The sequence below is a fragment of the Carex rostrata genome, chromosome 12 (genome assembly GCF_964058835.1).
Source record: "Carex rostrata chromosome 12, lpCarRost1.2, whole genome shotgun sequence".
NCBI classification, from domain to species: Eukaryota; Viridiplantae; Streptophyta; class Magnoliopsida; order Poales; family Cyperaceae; genus Carex; species Carex rostrata.
The window spans coordinates 11,004,066-11,027,985 of record NC_135929.1 but is presented as its reverse complement, the minus strand read 5'-3'; the positions used below and the strand labels follow the sequence as shown (position 1 = coordinate 11,027,985).

The 23,920-nt window shown below is 32.9% G+C and overlaps 2 protein-coding genes across 2 annotated transcripts in view; both read right to left on the bottom strand.

The window, feature by feature from the left end:
* LOC144562542 (uncharacterized) overlaps positions 1–23,920 on the bottom strand; it is a 294,211-nt gene that overhangs the window by 221,366 nt on the left and 48,925 nt on the right. The gene's annotated exons all lie outside the window — the stretch shown is intronic.
* On the bottom strand, positions 247–16,701 carry LOC144562546 (uncharacterized). The gene is made up of 7 exons (XM_078311737.1): positions 16,334–16,701; positions 15,998–16,108; positions 15,547–15,689; positions 10,326–12,191; positions 5,980–6,180; positions 4,438–4,671; positions 247–996 (listed from the first exon to the last, which is right to left on the bottom strand). Exons 4-7 carry the CDS (start codon positions 12,171–12,173, stop codon positions 754–756), a joined length of 2,526 nt encoding a protein of 841 aa, XP_078167863.1. The 5' UTR covers positions 12,174–12,191; positions 15,547–15,689; positions 15,998–16,108; positions 16,334–16,701; the 3' UTR covers positions 247–753.

Below are 23,920 nucleotides of genomic sequence, written 5' to 3'. Positions count from 1 at the left end.
ATTGTGTCATCTTTGTTTTTTACCTAAAAGTTCTTTAGTAATATATATTAAGCCAAAATAAACATTTAAATTGATGGCCAATTTTGGAAAAAAGAGAAGGGTCCAAGTATAATAAGATATTTATATCACAAGTGTACATGAGCAATTTATACTGGTAAAGTTAATAATATTTGAAAGATTGACAAGTGAGTATTGACATTTAAAAATCACTACTATGTAGCTGACTCTTCAGTATCATGATGTTTTGTAAATTAAAAAAATTGATATACGTGTAAATGTAGATCAAATGATGTATATATCAGAACTAACAGTTCCTGTTGTTCTTTACAAATATATATGTCAAGAAGTTTCTGAAGCTAGAGTTCTGGATTAGTATTGTTAGAGTGACCATTTATAAGATATAGTAAATAAAATATCTCATTATTTCAAAAAACAGTATAGGCACTGAATTAATTAAGGAATGTTCTCCCTGACATTATTAAGAACAATTGCTATGATGACAAGTGCTGAGAACAATCCTCTAGTTTTTATTTATTAATTCTATTTAATTATAGAGCTCTCGGTTAAAACCCCAGCCTAAATAAAAATATATTGTTTTACCCAATTAATTAGATGTGGTTCTCCCAACATTTTATTTTATTTTGTTATTTATTTATTTTGTTTGGTAATAATTTATCTAGCTATGCTATGTAGCAATTTAAGAATTTATAATTTCAAAATAATTCATCGAGCTTTACAATAAAAAAGTGACATCTATTTTCTAAGTCTGCAAATGGCTCGTACCTCACTCGTGGATCCTCCAATAGAATTGCCGCCCCATCGGTAGGTGCATTGTGTGGTGTCATTATGTTCACAATCCACAGTAAGACCATTAATATATTTCCCATGGTAGATAATAATTTTAACAATGCGAGTAATGACCGTAGGATCCATTTCTTTCTCTTGCATATCGGCATACGAGAATCCACCTTTCTTTATTATAGAACCACCGGTTGACTGCATACAGAGAACACACAAAAAATGTAGTAAATAAAAGTTTAAAGGATCTTGATCTCATGTAATAAAATTGTTATAACCCGTAATTTTAATTATTGTTAAATTTATTATAAGCAGGATTAGTAATAAATTTAAACAAATTATTGATAATAAAATAGGAACTAATTTAAAATTTTGTAAATTTTGAAAGATAATTTTATACTAAGGCCTAATAAAATAAGATCTACTAACGAATTACTTAAATAAACAATTATAGAATTATAATCAATAACTGAAATGAAAATTCAATGAATAGAAACAATTGAACGATAAATGCCAAAAATACAGAAATTGAAAGGTTCTGATTAAACCAATTTTAATTTAAACTTATAAAATTGCAAAGTAAAGTTATAAATAAGAATTTTCATAACAATAACATACGTCTTGTGTGACCCGTTAGAATTATGTAATCTTATCAAAATGAAAATGTTAATCAGAAATTAATAAAAGTTGGATGCAGTTATAGACATCTAAAACACAACAACGAACCTTCTCTCCGTTGAGTTGTTGATTAAAGGCACATAATTTTAAAAATACAAAATTACAACACTTTGGAAATAAAGAAATAATGATAACCAAATTAAAAATATAAAATTAGAAATTTATAAGGTAATTATTAAACCCGTTGGGAATCATGAACTTAGGAAAAATCGATCATAGCAATTGCCATACGCAAGTTTCGTTGATTTGTTTCGATTGTAGATTGGGTAAAAATAAAATATACAAAACTTTGAACAAATTATAAATTAAACTAAATTATAAATAATAACAACGAATATTCGTATAGAATCTAACTAAACTAAAATAAATTGAGTTCCAATCAAGAATATAAATATACAAATTATTCGTACGAATAAATTATAAAATTTATCAATCCCGTCCGTTAAGGAAGTATAGAGATTTGATTATATATATATATATATATATATATAGAGCTAGGCTACGGTGAGTTGCGAAGTAAAGCGACTATTTTACTTCACGCTCATATTTTGCGATTTTAAAGTTCAAAACGTCGATCCGAACCGTTCATCTTGTTCTTCATATTGAAATGTGCTTGGAGACCAAATTTTACATTTTTTGGAATTTTTTTACTATTTGTTAAGCAATTTTGAAAGTCGCTGATCTGATGGTCCAGAAAATTTTACTGTCTTTTACTGTTCATAGCAAAACAGCAATTTTTAAAAATTCTTAATAAATAGTAAAAAAATTCCAAAAAATGTAAAATTTGGTCTCCAAGCACATTTCAATATGGATTAAATATCTAACGGTTCGGATCGGTAATTTGGACTTTCAAAATAAAAATACAGCGTGAAGTAGAAACGCGTTTTACTTCGCAACTCACCGTAGACTACCTCTATATATATATATATGTATATATTATTTGATATTGAATTATTCGGATCTTAAATTGAGAAATAAAAGTCCGAAATATACGTACGAATTTAATTGTAGAATTTGTACGAAACTTCAATTCGAATTTTATAAGCAAAACGGACCATAGATCAATTAAAGGAGAGTATAATTGAATTTCAGAAATTGTTCAACCCTTAGATCACAGTAGCACGAATCCTGAAGCCATGTTATCCTTTGATTTTTGAATGAAATTGAAAATGAGGAATTAACTCCAATCTATAAAAACTTCGGATCCAGCCCTTTTTTTCTTTCCCCGTCTCCCTCTTGTCTCCCGTTCCCTCTTCGCTCCTCTTCCCACTGCCAACCCTCCCCCACCAATCTATCTCGCTCTCCATTTACTCCATCCTGGAGTAGGAAAAAGGAGAAGCCCTGCCCCCTCTCCTCTCCATTTTCACGCCCTCCAATCTTCCCACCGAGGGTGGTTCCTCTTTGATTTGCTTCGGCGAGAAGATTTGTTCCCGCCTCTCTTCCTTGATTTCGTTTTGTCACTGCTGTCCCTTCCTTGTCAGTATTTCGGTACCTTGGGCGACTTTGTCGACACCTACTCGGTGACCCGCTTGCTGTTCCGTCGGACCCGTCTGACTTCGCCTATTAGAGAGCTGTGCTCTCATTTAAACATGTCTCTCTACTCTCTCATGTGTTGAGATAAACCCCTCTCTCTCTCTCTCTCGTTGTCTCTGTTTGCCTCTGACTTGAGTGCTTTGAATCGGTTAGAACCCTTACATTAAATTAAAGTTGTTTGTGAATAATCTTGAATGGTTCTAATCGGTCTTGGAGGCCTCTGATCTAGATTCGTGTCTTACCTCTTGTTTGAATTTGGGAAGGAAACAAGTACTGGTACACTATTTTAAAATACAAATAAATGTCAGGGACCAAATTGAAAATATTATAATTTAAGGGTCTGATTTGCTAAATTATATGACTTGTGCAAATTTCCCTTATCAGAGGGGCTTATGTGTTAAATTGGTAAAATTTGATTAAATGAATTCCGTTGGGAACCGAAATGGGATTATAATGTGATATTATGAAATATGAATAACCTTATTTTACTTTCAACCTTACTTTGAACACTTAGAAGTTAGATCCCTGAGTTAAATAGAAAAATAAGAATTAAATAAAATTAAACTTAGGCACTGTTCAAGAATCTAAACTAATAATGAAATTTAACTAGTGTGAGGTTGTCAGGGGTAAAACGCAGACTGAAAATTTAAAATAATTTATATTGATTTAACAAATGACAAATACTTTAGATAGGTTTTGTTTTTTTAAATCGTTGTCGACTTTTGTCCGGAACCAATTTTAGAAGGACACTAACGCTAGCTAGTGTGTGTAAGTTTTTATACTTGTACATACAAATTTGTATACATAATATATAAAGTCTTTATACCTAACGTGTCAAATTTTTATAAAATCCGAACATATCAACAAAAATATAATGGGCCCACCTAAAGTTCACTTTATAAAGACTGGACTTGATAAAAAAAATTATAAACTATTTAAATTAAATGTAGTCCACTTTAAAGTTTGTGCTAATTTAAATTAAATAGTTTGGATCTAACTTTATCAAAACGTTATTTAGTCACTCTCATAATTTTAATTTTTTTAATTTTGTATATTGAAATTTAAGAAAAATATTTTTGCAATGTATTAGCTCTCGTTATATACAAAACATAATAATTCTAAAGGCTTTAAAGTAAAATTCCATAATCCAAACTGCCACTTTAGTTTACTTCAAATTTCTCCATGTATATGTGTGAAAAAACAAAAAAACGAAAATTGTTCAAATTTGCAAAGATTAAATCAGACGACAAAGAAGAAAGTTTAAAATCCTTATTTATGCACGTGCACAACTTTTCTCATGTGCATAAATTCCAACAGCGTTTAAGAGTAGATTCTATGCTACATCGGAGATACGACGTCAACAAAGAAATAGAAAAACCTTTAAGAGTAATTTATGAAAAAGATAATATATAGTTATGTTGCACTTACTTGGACATAAACTCCAACAGCGTTGATATACTTTTCACAGTGTACATGAAATCCAATGATTTGACTGTAGGTCGGACCATGGAGTTTGAATGGTTGTCCTCTTTCCGTGCCATATGGTCCATAAACATCCAAATTTGTTTCCAGTGTCAGTGACATCACAACCTCATGACCATTATAGTTGTCATTAAAGAATCCTTTTACAGTCTTAATGTACTCATCTGTTTTAAGATTGATCTATATACATAAAAGAAATAACATTTGTTAGTAATTAAAATGTCTTAATTATGCATTAGGAGACAAATTTTACAAGGAACAACCAAAAGTTCATATTAGTATTTTTGTATAAAGAAATCGGTTCAAATAAAATGGATATAAATCAGAACTAACATTTTATGTTCCTCTTTACAAAAAAAATCACAATTGACAAAGGACTGGTCAAGAAATTTTTAAGCCTGAGTTCTGGTGTAGTAGAGTGACCATTTACAATATATCCTAAAAAAAATATTATTACAAGCAAAAATAGAGGAATTGAATTAATTAAGGGATGTCCTCCCTGACATATTTTTAAATCGGTACTGCTATGAAGACAAGTACAATGGCAGAGAACATTACTGTCTCTGTTGTACCCGACCTAATTAACAAAAGGGAAATAGAAACAATGTTTGGCAAAATCGGACTCATAATCGAATTGATTACTTAATTGTGGATTCGGAATTGAGTGAAACGGTCGAAATCGATCAAATCGGATAAGAAATTGACATTTTTTTTTTTACAAAAACACAGTTCTACACTAAAATAATATAAATAAAATTGTAAAAATAAATAATTAGTTCAAAACTATTGTTAAAGCCGCTTTTGATCCGTAAAAAGGGAAAAATAGGGAATGAACAAAGAAAAGAAAAGGAAACAAAAAAGAAATGAAAGTAAATAGCCAAAGGGAAAAAAATATATCAGAAAATAATAAAAAAGACTAAATGCAGGTCCCGATTATCACCCGAAATGGATAGGAGGAGAGGAGGAAAAAAATATTCGAACTAGAGAGAACCAATCGGGAAACAACTAAAGGAGAGAAGAAAAAAGTCCCATAGAAGAGTCCCATGGTTCATCCTTAAATTGTATGCGCGCAATGTTAATTTCAAATTGAATACTCTTTCTTCATCCTCATAAAACAACTTGAAAATAAGAAAAATCCGAAAAATTAATGTCCAACTTAAAAAAAAAACCAGAAACATTAATACAAGCTCAAGGCAATTCAACTACTTGAGAAACGGTCCAATTCGGACGAGTACGGTTCGATTCGGCTGATTTTGGAGACCATTATTAATCTAGAGCCCTTGTTTATATCAACTTGCATTAGCCAACTAAATAAAAGTGGTTTACTTAACATATTACTTTGTTTTTTTTCTTTTTCTTTGTTTGTTAATAATTTATGCAGATAATAGATTAAGAATATAATTACAAGATAAAATTCAGTGACTTGATTTTTATCCATCTTTACAAGAAGAAAATGCCACATATTACCAAACTATAGAATGCTCATACCTCAGTAATGTTTCCTCCATCTCCGCCCCATCGGTTGGTGCATTGCGTGAGGCCATTACGTTCAAAACAAATAGCAAGAGAATCAATCACCTCACTATGGCAGATGCTAATTTTAACAATGCGTGTAATGCCAGTAGGATCCATTTCTTGCACTGACTCTCGGAGACTACCAAATGGCTTCATCTTTGTTATATATGTTTTCTACATACAGAGAACACAAATACATTATTTAATTTGTTAGAATGATGTTTCAATTATTGAAACCGAAACTTCTTCAAAAATATAGAACCAAATGGTGCGTCGATTTTGAAGTCATGTAAAAAAGAAGAATTATAGAAATAAAAGCTTTGTCCAGTTCTACATGTATAATACGAGTAATTATAGTTCTTACCATCGGTGTAGGTATAATTATTAAGGAACTACAATAGAGGAGAAGGTGAGAAGGTTTAGGTTGGGCTTTGTTTATATGGATATATATTGCCTTAAGAGTAAGCTAAACACCACATAACAGATATATACTGTGGGATGTTTATCATTTCATATTATACCCAAAAAATCCATATATTTTCATGCACAACAAGGATGATTGAGAAGCACAAAATTTTAATAAAAACAACGATTTTCAAACTATCTTAATAAATAGTAAAAAAATTCTAAAATTTTGTCTCTAATCACATTTTAATATAGATTAAACATTTAACAGTTTGGATCGGCTATTTGAACTTCGAAAATCAGATAACCGAGTCGTTTGTTCCTGAGTCTAGAAACAAACGATTTGAGCTTAGCCATTCTCTCTCTCTCTCTCTCTCTCTCTCTCTATATATATATATATATATATATATATATATATATATTATTTGGTATCGAATTATTCAGATCTTAAATTGAGAAATAAAAGTCTGAAATATACGTACGAATTTAATTGTAGAATTTGTATGAAACTTCGATTCGGATTTTATAAGCAAAACGGACCATAGATCAATTAAAGGATACTATAATTGAATTTCAGAAATTGTTCAACCCTTGGATCACAGTAGCTCGAATCCTGAAGGCATCTTATCCTTTGATTTTTGAATGAAATTGAAAATGAGGAATTAACTCCAATCTATAAAAATGAGGAATTAACTCCAATCCTTTGATTTCCCCGTCTCCCTCTTCTCTCCCGTTCACGCACCAGAGGAGGGCTCCTCTTGCCTCTGCCAACCCTCCCCCACCAATCTATCTCGCTCTCTCCGTTTTCTCCATCCTGGAGAAGGAAAAAGGAGAAGCCCCGCCCCCTCTCCTCTCCATTTTCACGCCCCCATCTCTCTCGCTGACGAGGAGGGTTCCTCTTTGATCTTGCTTCGGCGAGAAGATTTGTTCCCGCCTCTCTCTTCCTTGATTTCGTTTGGTCACTGCTGTCTCTTCCTCGTCAGTACTTCGGTACCTTTGGCGACTTTGTGGACCCCCTGTCAGACACCTACTCGGTGACCCGCTTGCTGTCCCGTCGGACCCGTCTGACTTCGCCTACTAGAGAGCTGTGCTCTCATTTAAACGGGTTTTTACTCTCTCTACTCTCTCATGTGTTGATATAAACCTACCTCTCTCTCTCTCGTTGTCCCTGTTTGCCTCTGATTTGAGATTTCGAAAACCCTAGAAATTTAGGGGTTTGTTTTGTGAGCTTGTGTATATTTTCTGGTGTCTCGGTGGTGCTTCCTCTGTGCTATTTCGGTACTAGGAGGTGTCCCCTTCCTTGTTGCTTGCTGTGTTGGATTTTTGCCGGAGGTGAGGAGTTCTACCTTGGAACCGGCTTTTTAAGAGAGAGACACCCAACTCGGGTAATTTTCAATTGGCTGTCTTAATTTCTCGATTGTTGTTGTATCGGGTTTATGATAGATGTGATAGCTTTGCCGGGTTGTTGATTTTCCCGGAAGACAGTGACTCGGTGGTGCTTGCTGTGCTGCTAAGCCCCTCTGATTTGTGCCTTTTCTGTCCCAAAATTATGCCCCTCTATGTGTGTTGATTGGGTTGAGTTCTTTGCTTGTGAATTGAAATATTGAAATGAGCCATTAAACTCGTTAATTTGTGAAATATGTGAAATCTGAAATTTCTGTGCTATTGTAGATTGATGCACTGTTCTGACGGTCTAAAACTGATTAGTGTTGTTGTGCTTGATTTTTAACCAAACTTGCAAATTTCCTGTTGTTCGTTAAAGACTTGAGTGCTTTGAATCGGTTAGAACCCTTGCATTAAATTAAAGTTGTTTGTCAATAATCTTGAATGGTTCTAATAGGTCTTGGAGGCCTCTGATCTCGATCGTTTTCGATTTGAAATAAGAAGCAATTCTGCATTGTTTGAATTTGTGAAGGAAACAAGTACTGGTACACTATTTTAAAATAAAAATAAATGTGAGGGACCAAATTGAAAATATTATAATTTAAGGGTCTGATTTGCTAAATTATATGACTTGTGATAATTTCTCTTATCAGAGGGGCTTATGTGTTAAATTAGCAAAATTTGATTAAATGGATTCCGTTGGGAACCGAAATGGGATTATAATGTGATATTATGAAGATGAGGGTTCCAATGCCTCATTTTTTTTTATATCTCATCATACCTTATATTTTATATCTTCATTTTCTTCATATTCAAAGTCTAAATTGTAGATCCGAACCATTCAACATGATATCCATACTAAAATATGGTTAGGGATGAAATTTTATATTTTTTGGAATTTTTTTGCTATTTTTTAAGATGGGTAGAAAATCACTGTTTTTTGAACGGTTCAAAAATGGTGATTTTGTACCTATCTTAAAAAATAGCAAAAAATTTCAAAAAATATAAAATTTCATCTCCATGTATATTTTAGTATAAATATTTTGTTGAACGGTTTGGATCGACAATTTGGACTTTGAAAACGAAAATATAAAATATGAGGTATGATGAGATATAAAAAAAATGAGACATTGGAACCCTCCTCTATTATAAAATATGAATAACCTTATTTTACTTTCAACCTTACTTTGAACACTTAGATCCATTAGTTAAATAGAAAAATAAGAATTAAATAAAATTAAACTTAGGCACTGTTCAAAAATCTAAACTAATAATAAAATTTCAATAAGGTTGCACTTGTACCTTGGTGTCGAAACTAGAAATTTGAATTATAACATAATTAAACTACCATGTGATATAAATTTTATGTATTATTACATAGTATATATATTATTCAAATAGTGTATTATTATATAGTATATTTATTATTCAAGTTATGTTCATAAATTAGATTAAAAGAAATTGTCATAAATATAGAATGTGAATAACATATGTAATAATGAATATTAAGATTTTATTAATTTAAAACAAGAACAATTAATATATCTAACTTATTATAATTATAATGAGGGTCCAAATGCCTCCATTTTTTGTGCCTCCATCATGTTTTCATTTTTAAAAACTTTAATAACTCAAAGTTTAAAACTTAGACGTCAAAATAAAACCATTAGATGTGATCTATGTTATTTTTTCTCTGTGTCCATAAAAAGTTATCACATTTTAATTTTGCTTTTGTATGAATCAATAAGCTGAAAAATCAACGTCTATAGATTATCCACATTAGTATACATTTTTATAAGGTCAAGATGATAACCAAAACAAGGTTGAAATGCCATAATTTTTTGTAAGTGCTTAGATAAAATGATGTAGTTCATATCCAATGATTTTATTTTGAATTTTCAGATTTAAATTTTGAATTATTTAAGTTTTTAAAAATAGAGGCACAAAAAATGAAGGCATTTGAATCCTCCTCAATTATAATATAAATTAGTTTATATATTTTGTGTATGCTAAATGATCACCTAGTATGGTACTTTAATACTGATGTTCAAAGTTATATTCAAACAGCATACAAGTATCCTCAATATATAGTCTAATGTTTGTAACACCTTATTAAAATAAACAAACGGCACAATATAAATCATTACTAACCATAATCTTAAACTTACAGCCGAATAAATAAAATGTTAAACATTTGAAACATAACATGTGGTAAGCACAATCTAATATATATAAAAACACATTAAAACACCCACCCCGTGGGTAAATAATTAAATAATGTATTTTATTGTATAATTATTATTATAAACATGATTGTTGTAATAATGAATTTTAACTTTATATTTACATGCAGTGGAAGGTTGATTTCAAAAGTTAATAAACCTTACTTAGATGTGTAATTAGGGGCGGAGCTAGACTTCTAAATTATGGGGATCAAACACATAGTGGGAGTCAATCATATAAAATTGTCAGTACCAATTAGAAAAAAAAAGTTTCAGAGTAGTTTTGACAAAAATAAATGTTGTAAATACCTGGATATTGAGTGGTCCAATGAAGTCTTCAACACTGGCCTTTAACTTGGCTTCATTTTGATTGTTGTCAGCCTTCTCCTTAATCCAACAACTCCCGTCATTGGGGAATTTATCGGGCCGGGGACATCCCACATATTCCACGTAATATAAATTTGGAAATAAGCCCCTCACCTCTTCCCAGTTGGTTGAAACCAAATTTTTTAAGAACCTGAGGCGCAATATCTCCACTTTCCAGTTATTATGGGAAGGAATTTTTCTAAGGTTCCCACCTCTTATATATAATTTCTTCAATTTTGTCAGTTCGTCACAGTTCTTCAGCTTTGATACATCATCTTCTGGGTAACATCTGATATCCAACTTTTCAAGATTCTTGGGTAAAGAGTAGTCTGGTATCTTATGTTTTCCCCATGTAATTGTTAATATCAAAAGGTTCTCGAGAGAATTAAAGCCACTGAAAACTTCGGGACTCATGTCAGTGGTAGTTCTAATGCTCAGCTTCTTGAGGTATTTCAATTTTGAAAGATCACCTAGCCGGCATGACTCATTTTTTTTCCCCACGCTGCCAACTAGAAAGCCCATTAACACCTCCAAATTACAGAGCTCAGATATCCACTTTGGCATATGATCTACTAGATAGCATCCCGAAATATCTAACACCATCAGCTTATTGAACCATCTTTCTTGGGGTAATGCCCATCCAATTAATTTCTTGAACCTAGTATGATGGGATAATTTTTTTCTTAATGTGGACCTTGGTTGCTGTGGTAATTTAACCAGATTATGACAAGACCTGAGATCTAGTATCATCAGGTTTTCTAGTTTCCCAATGGATTCAGGAATCTCTTCTATCCCCGAAATGCCTCGCAGGCTAAGGTAGGTCATCTTTTTACCCTTTTCACTCAACTTTTTTAATAGGTCAAGATTTTCGATCTCAATGTGGTCAATTGACATTGTTTTTTTAGGCCCAGTTTCATTGGCATTGTTGTCAGCCTTCACTTCTGTGTAACGCCAACTTCCTAGGTGAACCACTTGCAACTCTTTGTTGATGGGGACATTGTTGGCATTAAGGTACTTCTCGTTGAGATTTATATGTACTCTCTTGTTGAACCATTCCCCAAAAAAGGGTGAACTAGAGTGTTCACTTTGGTCAAAACTAAAGATGACATTACTCACATTGGGGGGCAACAACCATTTGTGTACTGTAGGGTTGATGGTGCATTGGTTGATTACTTGATTTTGCTTTCCGTTATGTACGGATTCGTGGAAACCTCTCTCCTTTAGACCAGAATAGATTTTGTTGCCAGCTTCTTTCCAACTAGTCCGAGGTAAAAGCCCTAGACCAATCCACCAGTAAATCACAAATCTCTTCTCCAGTATTGTGTTTTCTGGAAAAGTGCCAAGGCTATACAGGCAAAGAATGGAAGGGACGTCCAACTCCTTTAGATCTTCAAAATCCTTGAACAATTTACTCCCTTGATAACTTCTACTGGATGATTCTCTGACTTCAAGAGGCAAATCAGGTGCTTTCTCAGGTAGTTGTGGAAGCATACAAAGAATATCCTTTAGATCTTTCATTTCATCCCTTTTCTCATTATGATCAATCCAGGAATCAATCTGTCTTTCTATCTTTCCAAAGAGACCCATTAGCTCCCAATTCCAATTTTGTATGCCACGAATACTATCTTTTCTCTTTAAAACTTCTGTTCTAATTTGGTCGATGGTTGTCGCCATCTGCGAGTCGTCAGAAACATTAATCTCCTTGGATAATTTATTAAGGCGATTTAGTAGTGGTCCAATGAAGTCTACAACACTGGCCTTTAACTTGGCTTCGTTTTGATTGTTGTTCATTGCAATGGTTTTTCAGACCTAAGAAACAATAGTTTTGTCAATTGAGGTTAGAGGCTGAATATATTATATATAGCAAGCATGATAAAAACCTTTCTACATTAATATGCTTAGTCAAAATCTATACCGTGACAGTTTTGATAGTATATATAATGGCAAATTAAATAATATTAGTCTAAGATTTATCAAATTTATGACTTTCAACGAAAAAATATTTTGTAAAATTTAAGGTTCTTCTTAATTTAGTTGAATATTTTCACTTATGATTGGAATGCTAAATTTGTATATTATTAATGAAAAGTACAGCTTCAAGAATTGAAGTTGTCATAAATTCAAATTTGAATATTATGAAGTGATGCGTGATTTCTAATGAATTCAATCTTTTGATATCTAAGTTTGATTGGATGTGTTCTGATATTTAGATTGTCTACGAAACTTCAATTAATTTTGGAAGAGAGATGTGGAGCACCAATTCTGTATTAATCTTATAGAGATTGTTGTTAGTTTTCCAATGGATTTTCTAACGGCTTGGTTGGTAGATGGACTTGCTGCATGCCCAAGGACTGGAAGATGTTATGCTTGACAAAGCACCAGAAGACGCAACAGATTTTGATTGAAAGAAAATCGACCAGAGAGCATTGCATTTTATGCGAGTAATGTTGTCTATGATTACGGTACACTATGTTATGACGGAGATCACGAAAATAGGCATGATAAATCAATTGGAAAGTCGATAAGACAAACCATCAATAGGTAATCAACTCCATCTCTTATGATGGTTGTTGAATTTCAATATGGCAGACAAATCGTCAATAGTGGAGCACATAGGAGAGTTGGTTGACATCCTCCATCAATTGAACTCAGAAGACTTTGAACTAGACAAGAAATTGATGGAAAAACTGGTATCAGAGCCATCTTTGTCATCGACAGTCGATCGGTGTATTCAGGGCTTTGCTATTTCTGCTGCTGCTATTTTTGGGGTATCAGTTTTCGCTTCTGGGGTGTGCATCATGCGAAGACCATGCTAACATCTCCCATTCGCGTGATAAAGAGCCGCACTCTCCTGTGGAACCATGCGTTAACCAGGTGAACACCTGTGCACATTGAAGACAGGTAAGCCGCGTCAAGTCAATGCTGCATGCTTGGATTTCTGCCAGCCACAATTTTCTTTGTTGAACCATGATACACCTGTTCTACTTTGGCGCACTTCCTGTTCTATGCAAAGACCACTGTGCGCTGTGTTTTTAGTGAGCCAAGGGAAGATCAGGCTCTTGATGAACTGGTTGCAAGGGTTATACAGGGGCTTATACTGGTTCTACCAGTATAGTAAGTCGTACGTGAAGGAAAATATAGAGCTGGGTTCTATATTTTATCCCTAATATCGTTGTTAGTGCCTCAAAATTTTACAACAATGCCGATCTTACATATTGTTGCATTTTCTTTTGTGATGCTATGAACAAGTTAAATTCTATTTCAAATGCTGGTCCGACAAATTCTGATTAGTCTGTCCAGATTTCTTCCTAAAAGTCTTTGGAAATTAGATCCTTTTTTTAAGACTAAAAATATTGCTGTGAAGGTTTATAAATTTTGCATGTCTTTGAGTATGATACATTATGATTAGTCTGTCCAGATTTCTTCCTAAAAAGTCTTTGGAATGTTTTTGTAAGCATGGTTTATGAAACTCGGAATCGGTTGAAATCGGCTGAATCGAATCGAAAATTCAGATTTTTTTGTCAGAAGTTTGGTTTGTACTAAAATAATAGGAAAAAAAATGGTAAAACATTAATTTGTTAAAAAACAAAGATAGTGCTGAAAAATAAAAATAATTTGCTAGTCTTAATATTAATCCTTATAAAATAAAATAAAAATGAAAAAAATAAAAAGCATAAAATTAAAATGGAGGTATCCATGAAAAAAGAAATGGAGAGGAAATGAATTAGGAAAAAAGGCAGCGAATGGAAGTGCTTCTATTTCTATACACAATGGATCCTCGTTGCTCTTGGTGTACTTCACGATGGTCCAAATGGTCTTTTCTATTTCTATACACAATAAAACAATAGACCATGTTTATTTAAAAATATAAATATATTTGTCTTTCTTCGCAAATCAGACTACCCTTCTTTTTCTTCACAAATTCGTGACTATTCCTATGTAAACCCAAATTGATGCAAAAAAATGTGTAGAATCAGGTGAGGCTCAGTCTGACTCGGATGAAACTCGCCTGACTCGGGTGAAAACTCGGTCCGACTCAGCCTGAAAATCGGATAAATCGGCCGAGTCAAACACTGTTCAACCGAGTTTTGATGAAAAATCCGCATGGGTTTGAGACTCAGGTAAAACTAGGATCGGACCCGACCGATACCAAGTTCACTCGGCTGAGTTTTCAAACCATGTTTGTAAGATTAAAAAAGTCTGCTATAAAGTTCTATAAACTTAGCATGTATATGATACATTATTTATTTTATATTGAACTGTTCAATATTTGTGCACATGTCTCGTTAGCTTAATTTCTGTTGATATCAAAAGTATACACTAGAGAATTCTTAAGTGGAAACTTATTTGCCTAATCTTGATCAAGGTGAAAACGAATATTTCGGAGAAAGTAGTGGCTTACAGCTTACTGCTTTACGAATGAACAGCTAACTGACAATATATATAATTGCAAAATGTTCATGAGATTTCGATATGGTGCTCATGCATGCGGTTATGTTAATATGAATACAAACAAATTTACTATTTGGTGGTTAAAAATGCCAGCAACTAATTGTTTTATTAATCCTCCAAATTATTAAAGCCAAAATAAAACAATGGGACTTTGAGGTTTCAAATTCAGAAATATATTTTCAAGATTCGTCGCAATTTTTTTTCCAGAATGTCTCTTAGTACTTTTCGATGGACCAAAAAAAAAAAAAAAAAAATCCAATGGTATTATTCTTCCAAATATAAACTGAATTATGTTGGTAGTCAAATGTAATATAGAAGTATGTTGAAAGTCTTATTTATAGTGTTTTATGCTGTTAGGAAAATTCAAATTCGTATTTAAGTCAAAAGTATAGAAATGTACGTTTATGTAATATGTGAAGTGTTTCATGCATGCTAGGTAACATTTTATTGTAAGTGTGAAAGAAGAGAGTAACACAAATTTCTAATATTAATATATAATTCAAAATTTATGAAAATACAAATGTTCTCTCTTAATTGAATGATTGAAACAATAATAGTAACAATTTGAATCCAATAGGTACTTTCATAAAATATGATACCATCAGTAGTAATCGTAAAGGTACTCATTCTATATTAACGGAAGTAACTATATATATAAAAAAAAATGATTAAAAAATTGAGAAGGTTATAATAAAACACAGAAAAAAATTACCTTGTAAGATATTAGTGTTTCTCTTGTATTCAAGAATCTCTAAGTTGTTGCTCTAGCTTTCCGTGAATTTCTTTTTGTTGATCTAATCTTCTGATTCAGTAATTCTCTGTTAACTCTTAGAGATCGACTGAAGAAAGTATCTCCTGTGAAGGGCAAGTAATAACTCTTAGTATTATATGTTTATATTCGATGGACAAAGCAAAGTTGATGGTATAATTGTTGGAAACATAAACTTAATTAAGTTATTACCCATTGGTTAAACCAGTCGTAACAACAAAAATAAAATAATAAAAATTGGAAGCCAATAATAACAGTAACAGTACTCATTAGATATTATTAGAATTAATAGAAGTAATGATGAAATGATTTACTAAATTCAAAAATTGTGAAGGTTATAAGAAAACTCAGAAAGATGAACACAAGAAAGAAAAGTTTTTAGAGATAAGATCACCTCAGGTATTCACGAATCTCCAAGTTGTTGCTCTAGTATTTATTTCTTTGTACTGATTTTCTAATTCTCCATTAACACGTAACACTGGGCACTAAAATTTGTGCTCGAATTCTGCAATAGCAATGGTCAAATATATAATTTGCCTCTGTGTCGTCAACATCCAATACTGAAATTCATTAATGTAAAAGATAAATACAAATATTTCAATGAAATTACCAAAGTTCGAACTGAGAGTGAGAAGAGAAAGGGAGGATGGGAGAGAGAGCAAATGAGAGAGATCTTGCTCCAATTCAAAGAAGATAAAATAAAATAAAAAATAATGAAATAGAGAGAGACCTCTTGCTCAAGAGAGAACCTTCAAGAGAGAAGCATCAGTGACCAAGAAGCAAATGCTATTATTGTTTGTATCATTATATCCTTGAACGAATCTGGATCCAGTTTAAACAGCGGGACAACATGGTTATTTTATTGGGCCTTCCCATTCGCTTCCATTTAAGTTCTCGTTATCACCAGAGCAACTTTCTGGGTAGCTACAGCTAAAAAAAACAAAATAAAAAAATAAAAAATAAAAAATAAAATAAAATTTCGGCAAAGATAGCATGATTATTTTTTCGTCAAATATAGCTCATATTTATTTATTATTATTATTTTTGTACAACAAGCCAAGTATATTAAATAGGGATCGACTAACAATCTCTTTCATTTTGTCTCCTAAACGTCTCCCTGGTTAACTGATGCGTAAAGTATGATGGAGACCAATAACTACTTGAGGGATTGTCTATATTTGAAAAAAATTATAATTGGCGCCCGCATGTATAGATACTTATGCACACAAAGATATTACTATATATTATATTAAGTGTTCATATCTAAGATGTCAAGTGTTTAAAAATGGACATCAACTTTCTTTTTTCTCTAATCACACAACTGTCTTTTACATGTTTTTAAAAGTGAGTTTTTTTTTCTCTGTTTAATCTCGTCAATATTTCTAATGATCTGTGAGAATTTGTCAATTCAGTCATGGCTGCTTAACCATGAGTAGCTCCTCAAAGTAGTTGAAACCAAGCTCCACTTTGAATTTGATGTTGTCAATCTAAAACCACAAATGTTTTCTACATAATTTTTTGTTTTCAAATGAGATCCACGATCAATTACTTTTGGATTTTTTTCATTGTTCAAAAGTTTATACCTTGGCGTGCAAGTATTCATGCATTGTCAAGTATTCATCTCTAATATGTCAATTATTATTCTTTAAAATATCGGCTATTCATACTTACTCATTAAAATGTGAATATACATGTTTAAAGTATTAATGAGAAATTCATAGACATATCTTGGGCATTAACTACCTGAGGTACCACTACCAATATGGGACCGCAAACGTCGCTTGAAAAGCGAGCACGATAGGGACCACATGCAGAAAACCAAGGACAAGTGAATGCGCAATGACCATCACAAGTGTCCGTGTTGTAATTGTTATAAACATTTATTTCTAAAATATCGAGTATTCCTAAGAAACCTCTAAATGTGTTCCATTCATTAACTACCTGGGAGGCCACTACCTACATGAGGGGGACTGCAGACGTCACTTGAAAGCGACAACTACGGAGACCACAAGCGCCAAACCGCGCGTAACTACTGCACAATCACCGGCAGATTTAAATTTTTCATGTGGTGCCCATGAAAGTTGTAATATTATTTTATAAGGCTAGACACTAGTACATAACATGTGACTATACATGGCATATTATATGTGGGTGCGAAAAAAAAATTCACATTAACAATGTGTTACAGGAGGAGGCACTCACGTGAAAAAAAGCTCCAACATACACACATGATCTGAAAGTTTTGAACCATGTCCAGAACTGATGATTATTTGTACATTGTTTAATTATACTGAACCGTTTATAATTATACTACTTCATACACGATATTTTCTTTAAAAAAAATTGTGTATTCTTTTTCTTAGTTTTCAAAAACAGTTTCTTTACTTCAAGTCATGTACGATTCATTCACGCCTCTCTGGTGTGTATTTTAGGTGTAATTATTTTGGGTCTAATTTGTACATTTTTTCGCTTTAAATTTAAAAAACCTAAATACGCAAAGAAGATTGAATTGCAAGTGCACAATCTATATTGTAGTAAATAAGGTATCGATCCAAAGACTAAGGCAATTGTATTTTCTATTTTAACTAAATTAAAACTAAATAAATGCAAGTAACAAGGGAGAGTTTTGTTGCAAAGTAACTAAATTTGGGTTCAAAACTTGAATAAGTTGGTTTGTAACAAGAAACTAAATTAAAATATAAATAAAAGTGGTTTTGTAAATCAAGATAACGAAGTCTAAGGATTTTTGGTCTACAATCACTTGGTCATTCTATTTACTTTTGATTCTATGATTCCGGGGGTAATTTAATTGTATAATTACTATTATTAGTCCAAATATATAGGACCTGCCAGCAACAATTTTGCCGCAAGAACTCCCGGTCTTTGAGAACATAACAGTTCTCACTGTTTTTATCTGTTGGTATTCAGTTTTACAAATTAAAACCTGGATCATAAAGAGTTGTCCATAGTTGACTAAGCTTGTAATAGTATAACATGAGAATTGTGTAAGTTCTTAATTTTTTCAAATATGAATTATTTATTAATTATTGATATTTTGTAAAGATCTTTTTGTTGTTTAATTATTATTATTGGTTCATCATTTCTTAAGTTGTGTTAAATTATTGTGTTAACAGGCAGTGATTCATAAAAAAAGTGTCCGGTGCAATTTGATTAACAAATGTATGTATGCGATTCGTCTTAAGCCATATATCACATTAAAAAAAAAAAGGAAAAGAAAAGTAAAATTCGCACTTACATGAGGTAAATGAAATCAATATCTTTAGTTGTTTCTCATTTGTTTGAATATGTAAAAGTAAAAGAAAGTATGATGAAGTGGAACGTGGAATTCGCTTTTGCTATTCAACATTCATTTTCATGTCGGCTCTTTGGATTCTTTTTTTTTTGAGTAAGGCTCTTTGGATTCTTTAACTGGTATTATTGTGCAGCATCTGTCATATTTATTTTGAATCCTATAGTAATAGTTAAATTAATTGCAATTGGATGGTGAGTTATACATACATATTAGTCTATTTACTACACAATCCGTGAGCAATGAGGATACAAATCATCTGGTTTAAATTTAGGCCACAGAAAATCATTCTTTTTTTTTTTACAATGTTGGTAGAAGCTACCAAACCAAAAATGAAAAAAAATAATAAAAATTACATCCATTGCCTCTCCTTGCACCCTTTCATATCCATCTCAATTTGTCCTTACAAAATTTCATTCACAAAATTTCCTCTTCATAAATTCGATCAACTAAATTCATTGAAAGCAACACCTTATTTCTAAAGACTTTCTCATTTATTTGCTTCCACACAAATCACATAGTTATGCTAAACCATAAAATCCAACATCTTTCATTTTGAATTCCAGCTGCACACAGAAAATCATTCTCAATGACGCGTGCAGTAAGTCGGTAAATAAAGTCGATTTAATTGGTACCAATTTCCTGCCCGTGGTACGCTGTGGGCCTCTGTGCCTTGTCTTACATTTTCTTATGAAGGCTATGGTAATTTGCATATTACATGTGAGGCTATGGTAATTTAACACAAAAATATAGATTCATGAACTCACATTTTCATATGAGGCTATGGTAATTTGCATATTACATAATGACACACGCTATATACTAATATTTTCATTTTTGAAACCTAAACAGTCGATTTGGATTTATGCAACATTCTCTTAGCTAGTATCACTACTACAAAAAAAACACTTTTATATCGGTTGAAATTGCGTTCCGCCATCGAATTTTGAACTGATGCATATCACCCCGATAGGAAATGTACACACATATGCTATCGAATCAAAACAGATGGCGTTAATCAATATACCATCGGCAGTGCACGTTTGGCCATCGGGTTTGACGAACCCAACACCATCGCTTTCGTTTCGCCAACTGACATCAAATATGATTAACGCTATCTACTGAATTTCAGTAGCCGAGGTCAATAGTGTGTTGCACCATCTGTTTTATATGTGTTGGGTTACCCCATATTTCGTCAACCGACGGCAAATATGATTAACACAATGATTACTGGATTCGGGTATCCGCTCAAGATTGCCCCATATTTCCATAACAACTATGACTCCCTCAGGCCCTGTTCGGCTGCACAGTGGGAATGAGAATAGGAATGGGAATAGAAAAAGTTTGAACTGAAATTTACTGTTCACGTGAGAAAAAAAAATTCAGTTTGAGTGAATTGTTTTTTTCCAACGTGAACAGTATTTTCGGAATTACATCCGAACAGGCCCTCAGAGTGTTGATCGCCTGTGGGCCACCAAACACTATCCCTCGCCATCTCTGATTGACAGTAGAACCCAACCGCAAGATATTTAACCAAAGTTCCCTGAGAAGTTAGAAATTAGAAAACCACCCTTATAGCCTTGGAGAACTCCAAATAAATTCAAATAAATTCCATAAAAACTAGAAGAAAGCTAATAAACCCAAATAAATTTCTTAAAATCACGCATAAACTAAAATAAATTCAAGAAAATTTACAAACCCAAACTCGAAACCTAAATACTTAACGTACAAAATATGTTTCTCAAAATCTTTATCATTTATCAATCATGAAATAATAAAATAATATTAGACATTTATTAATGAAGGGTAAATTTCCACAATCTTTCTTATGGGAGCCCTACCACAATCTTTTCTCCATAGATGGGTCCCCTCCCTCGCTGTCTCTTGGAGGTACTCATTTTCTTGGTTTTCTATGAATTAAGCAGCACTGGAGAAAGAGAAACCAATCACATACATGTGTTTTTAAAGAGTAACTGGACTTATCCTTTCTTATGAAATGGAGTGAAATTTCTTACGATTAAAGACAAGCTTTGTTGGCCGACAATTCCAAGTGGCGAGCAGTTTCTCAAGTCTGAGTCGTCGCCTTCAGAGCTCAGAGTGGACCCCATAATTAATGAATGCTTCATTTCCTCCGAATTACCGAGGCACTGGAGAAATCAATCACCTCAGCGTTTAAAGGTAAACTGGACTTGTCCGATTTTTAGGAAACGGAGAAAATATTGCTCATTATTGACCGAGTCGTCCCCTTCAGTTCAGATTAGGGGTGGTAGAGGTTGGCAAAAACCCGGGTCGGGTATACCCGCCCGTACCCGCCGCCCGGGGTATCCGTGCCCGAGCTCGGGTATGGGTCGGGTACTCAGGTATGTGGGTACGGGCAAAAACCGGACCGGACCCGTTATTTTGGACCAATACCCGACCATATCCTACCCGAGTTTACCCGTACCCGACTAAACCCGCACCCGACTAAACCCGTACCCGACTACCCGAGTACCCGTACCCGTATACCCGAGCACTGTTCATCCCATTTCAAAATTCAAAAAATTTGATTTTTTTCCCCCCAAACCAACAAAAAAAACCAGAAAAAAATAGAAAAAAACCAGAAAAAAATAAAAAAAAACCAACAAAAAAAAAAACAAAAAAACCAGAAAAAAAAAACAGCAAAAAAAAAAAACCAAAAAAAACAAAAAAAAAACCAACAAAAAAACCAGCAAAAAAAAAATAAAAAATACCCGTACCCGCCATACCCGTACCCGTACCTGCCTTACCCATCAAGGGTACACGGGTAAGGGCATAGGACGGATAGGTTATGGGTTTTGAAAATTATACCCGCCATACCCGTACCCGAATACCCTTGTACCCGAGTATACCCGTACCCGAGACGTACCCGTACCCGAGACGGGTATACCCGGGGTACCCGTACCCGCCCGAGTTGCAACACACTAAGGGGTGGCAACGAGCGGTTAAAGAGCGAGCTAGGTTACACTCAAACTCGGCTTGTTGGTGTATGAAGCTAGGCGAGCGAGTTTGAATTTCAGGTCCCGGGCTAAAACTATTGCTCAAGACCGACTCGTGGCTTGTCCGAACGAGCCGAGCTAGCTCGTTACTAACTTGGCATATTTATAAATTTGTATATTTTCTTTTCTGCTATATCTTAAATTACATCTTATCAATTATGGCTAAAACAAAATAATATTTATATGACTAATTATTGAGGAATACTCTTAATTCAATTGTAATTAAGCAAATCAACTATTATAAATTAACTTTACAGCTAAATTCATACATATAAATATATCAAAATCCTAAATTCTTACAAACATATTCACAGAATAAATTTATGCATACCAAATCAAACAAATTCATACAAATTAACTTAATTGCTTATAATTAATTCACACATATTTCATACAAAATTACCAATAAACTTAAACACAGTCCAAAGTGCAATTGCCATAACATTGGCTACAATATTCATAAATCATAATATCTCCAATCTGAAGTTAACGGATCAGATTAAGCTATTAAACTATGTATATTAAATAGCTCGTTAACGACCGAGCTGGCTCGTGCCGAGTCAGGCCAAACTCAAACTCATTAATTCTGGCTCGAGTATGTAGCGAGCGAGCTAATTTTAACTCGATCCACTAACGAACGAGCTATTACCGATCGAGTCACAGGTGAATACCAAGCGGGCCACGAGCCTCGAGCTTTTTTGCTAGTCCTAGTTCAGATGGGCTCCACTCACCCAACATCGCATTAAGCAGGATCTGTCTTTGAATTTGACTAATGAACTAAATATTAATGAGCATTAGAAGTGCACCATAAATAGAGTATTAATTTTGCCCGCCTAGGGCAGCCCGTACCTTGCCCGCCCGTACCCTATGCTCAGGGTATCCGTGTCCAAGTCTGGGTATAGGTCAGGTAAATGGGTATACGGGTACGGACAAAAACCAGACCGGTCACAATTTTTTTGGCAAATACCCGATCCTACCCAGACCGACCATACCTGTACCCGACCTTACCCATACCCTACCTTACCCCTATCCGGGTACCCGTCTACCCTTACCCGTAACCGTACCCTTATACCCGATCCACTTTAATTCAAAACCCAAATTCCAAATTTCCCTCCACCCGGTTCAAGTTCCATCTGGACCCGACCGGATGGGACATTATTATTATTATTATTATTTTTTCTGTTATTCTTTTAAAATTTAAATTTTATCCCTCCAATTAAATTTCTTTAAATATACCCCTCTCTTCCAACCTTCATTTTCACATCTCCATCTCAATACTCAATATCTATATTCTCTCATTCTCTCAATCTATATTGTTATTATTCTCAAATTTTAAATTTATTATTTAAAAAAATATATAGTTGTAAATTTAATTTCTTCTACAAATACGCAAACGGAATTACGAAGGTATCGAAATTACGAAGTTCGGCACCTCCCACAAGATTTTTCCGCGAAATTTAAAGGTTATATTTATTTTATGTTAGATTTATTTTTGTAGAGTAAATTTAGTTTATGCTAGATTTATTGGATGTTAAGTAATTAGATTTGTTAGATTTATTGAATATGTTAGATTTATTTAGTTTATGTTAGATTTGTTAAATGTAAAGTAATTAGATTTGTTTTGATGTTAGATTTTATTTTTGAAATTCGGATTTATTTTTCATAGGTTTAAAAAATATGTTATATTTATTTTTGAAAATATGTGAAATAATTAGATTTGTTTTGAATATGTTAGATTTTATTTTTTTCAAATTCGGATTTATTTTTAATAGGTTAAAAAAAGATGTTAGATTTATTTTTTTGAATATGATACATTAGATTTTATTTTAAAAATGTTATATTAGATTTATTTTTAAAAATGTTAGATTTATTTTGAATATGTTAGATTTATTTTTGTAAATGTTAGATTTAGTTTTAAATAGGTTAAATTTATTTTTGAAAATGTTAGAATTATTTTTAAATAGATTAGATTTATATGTTATATTTATTTTTG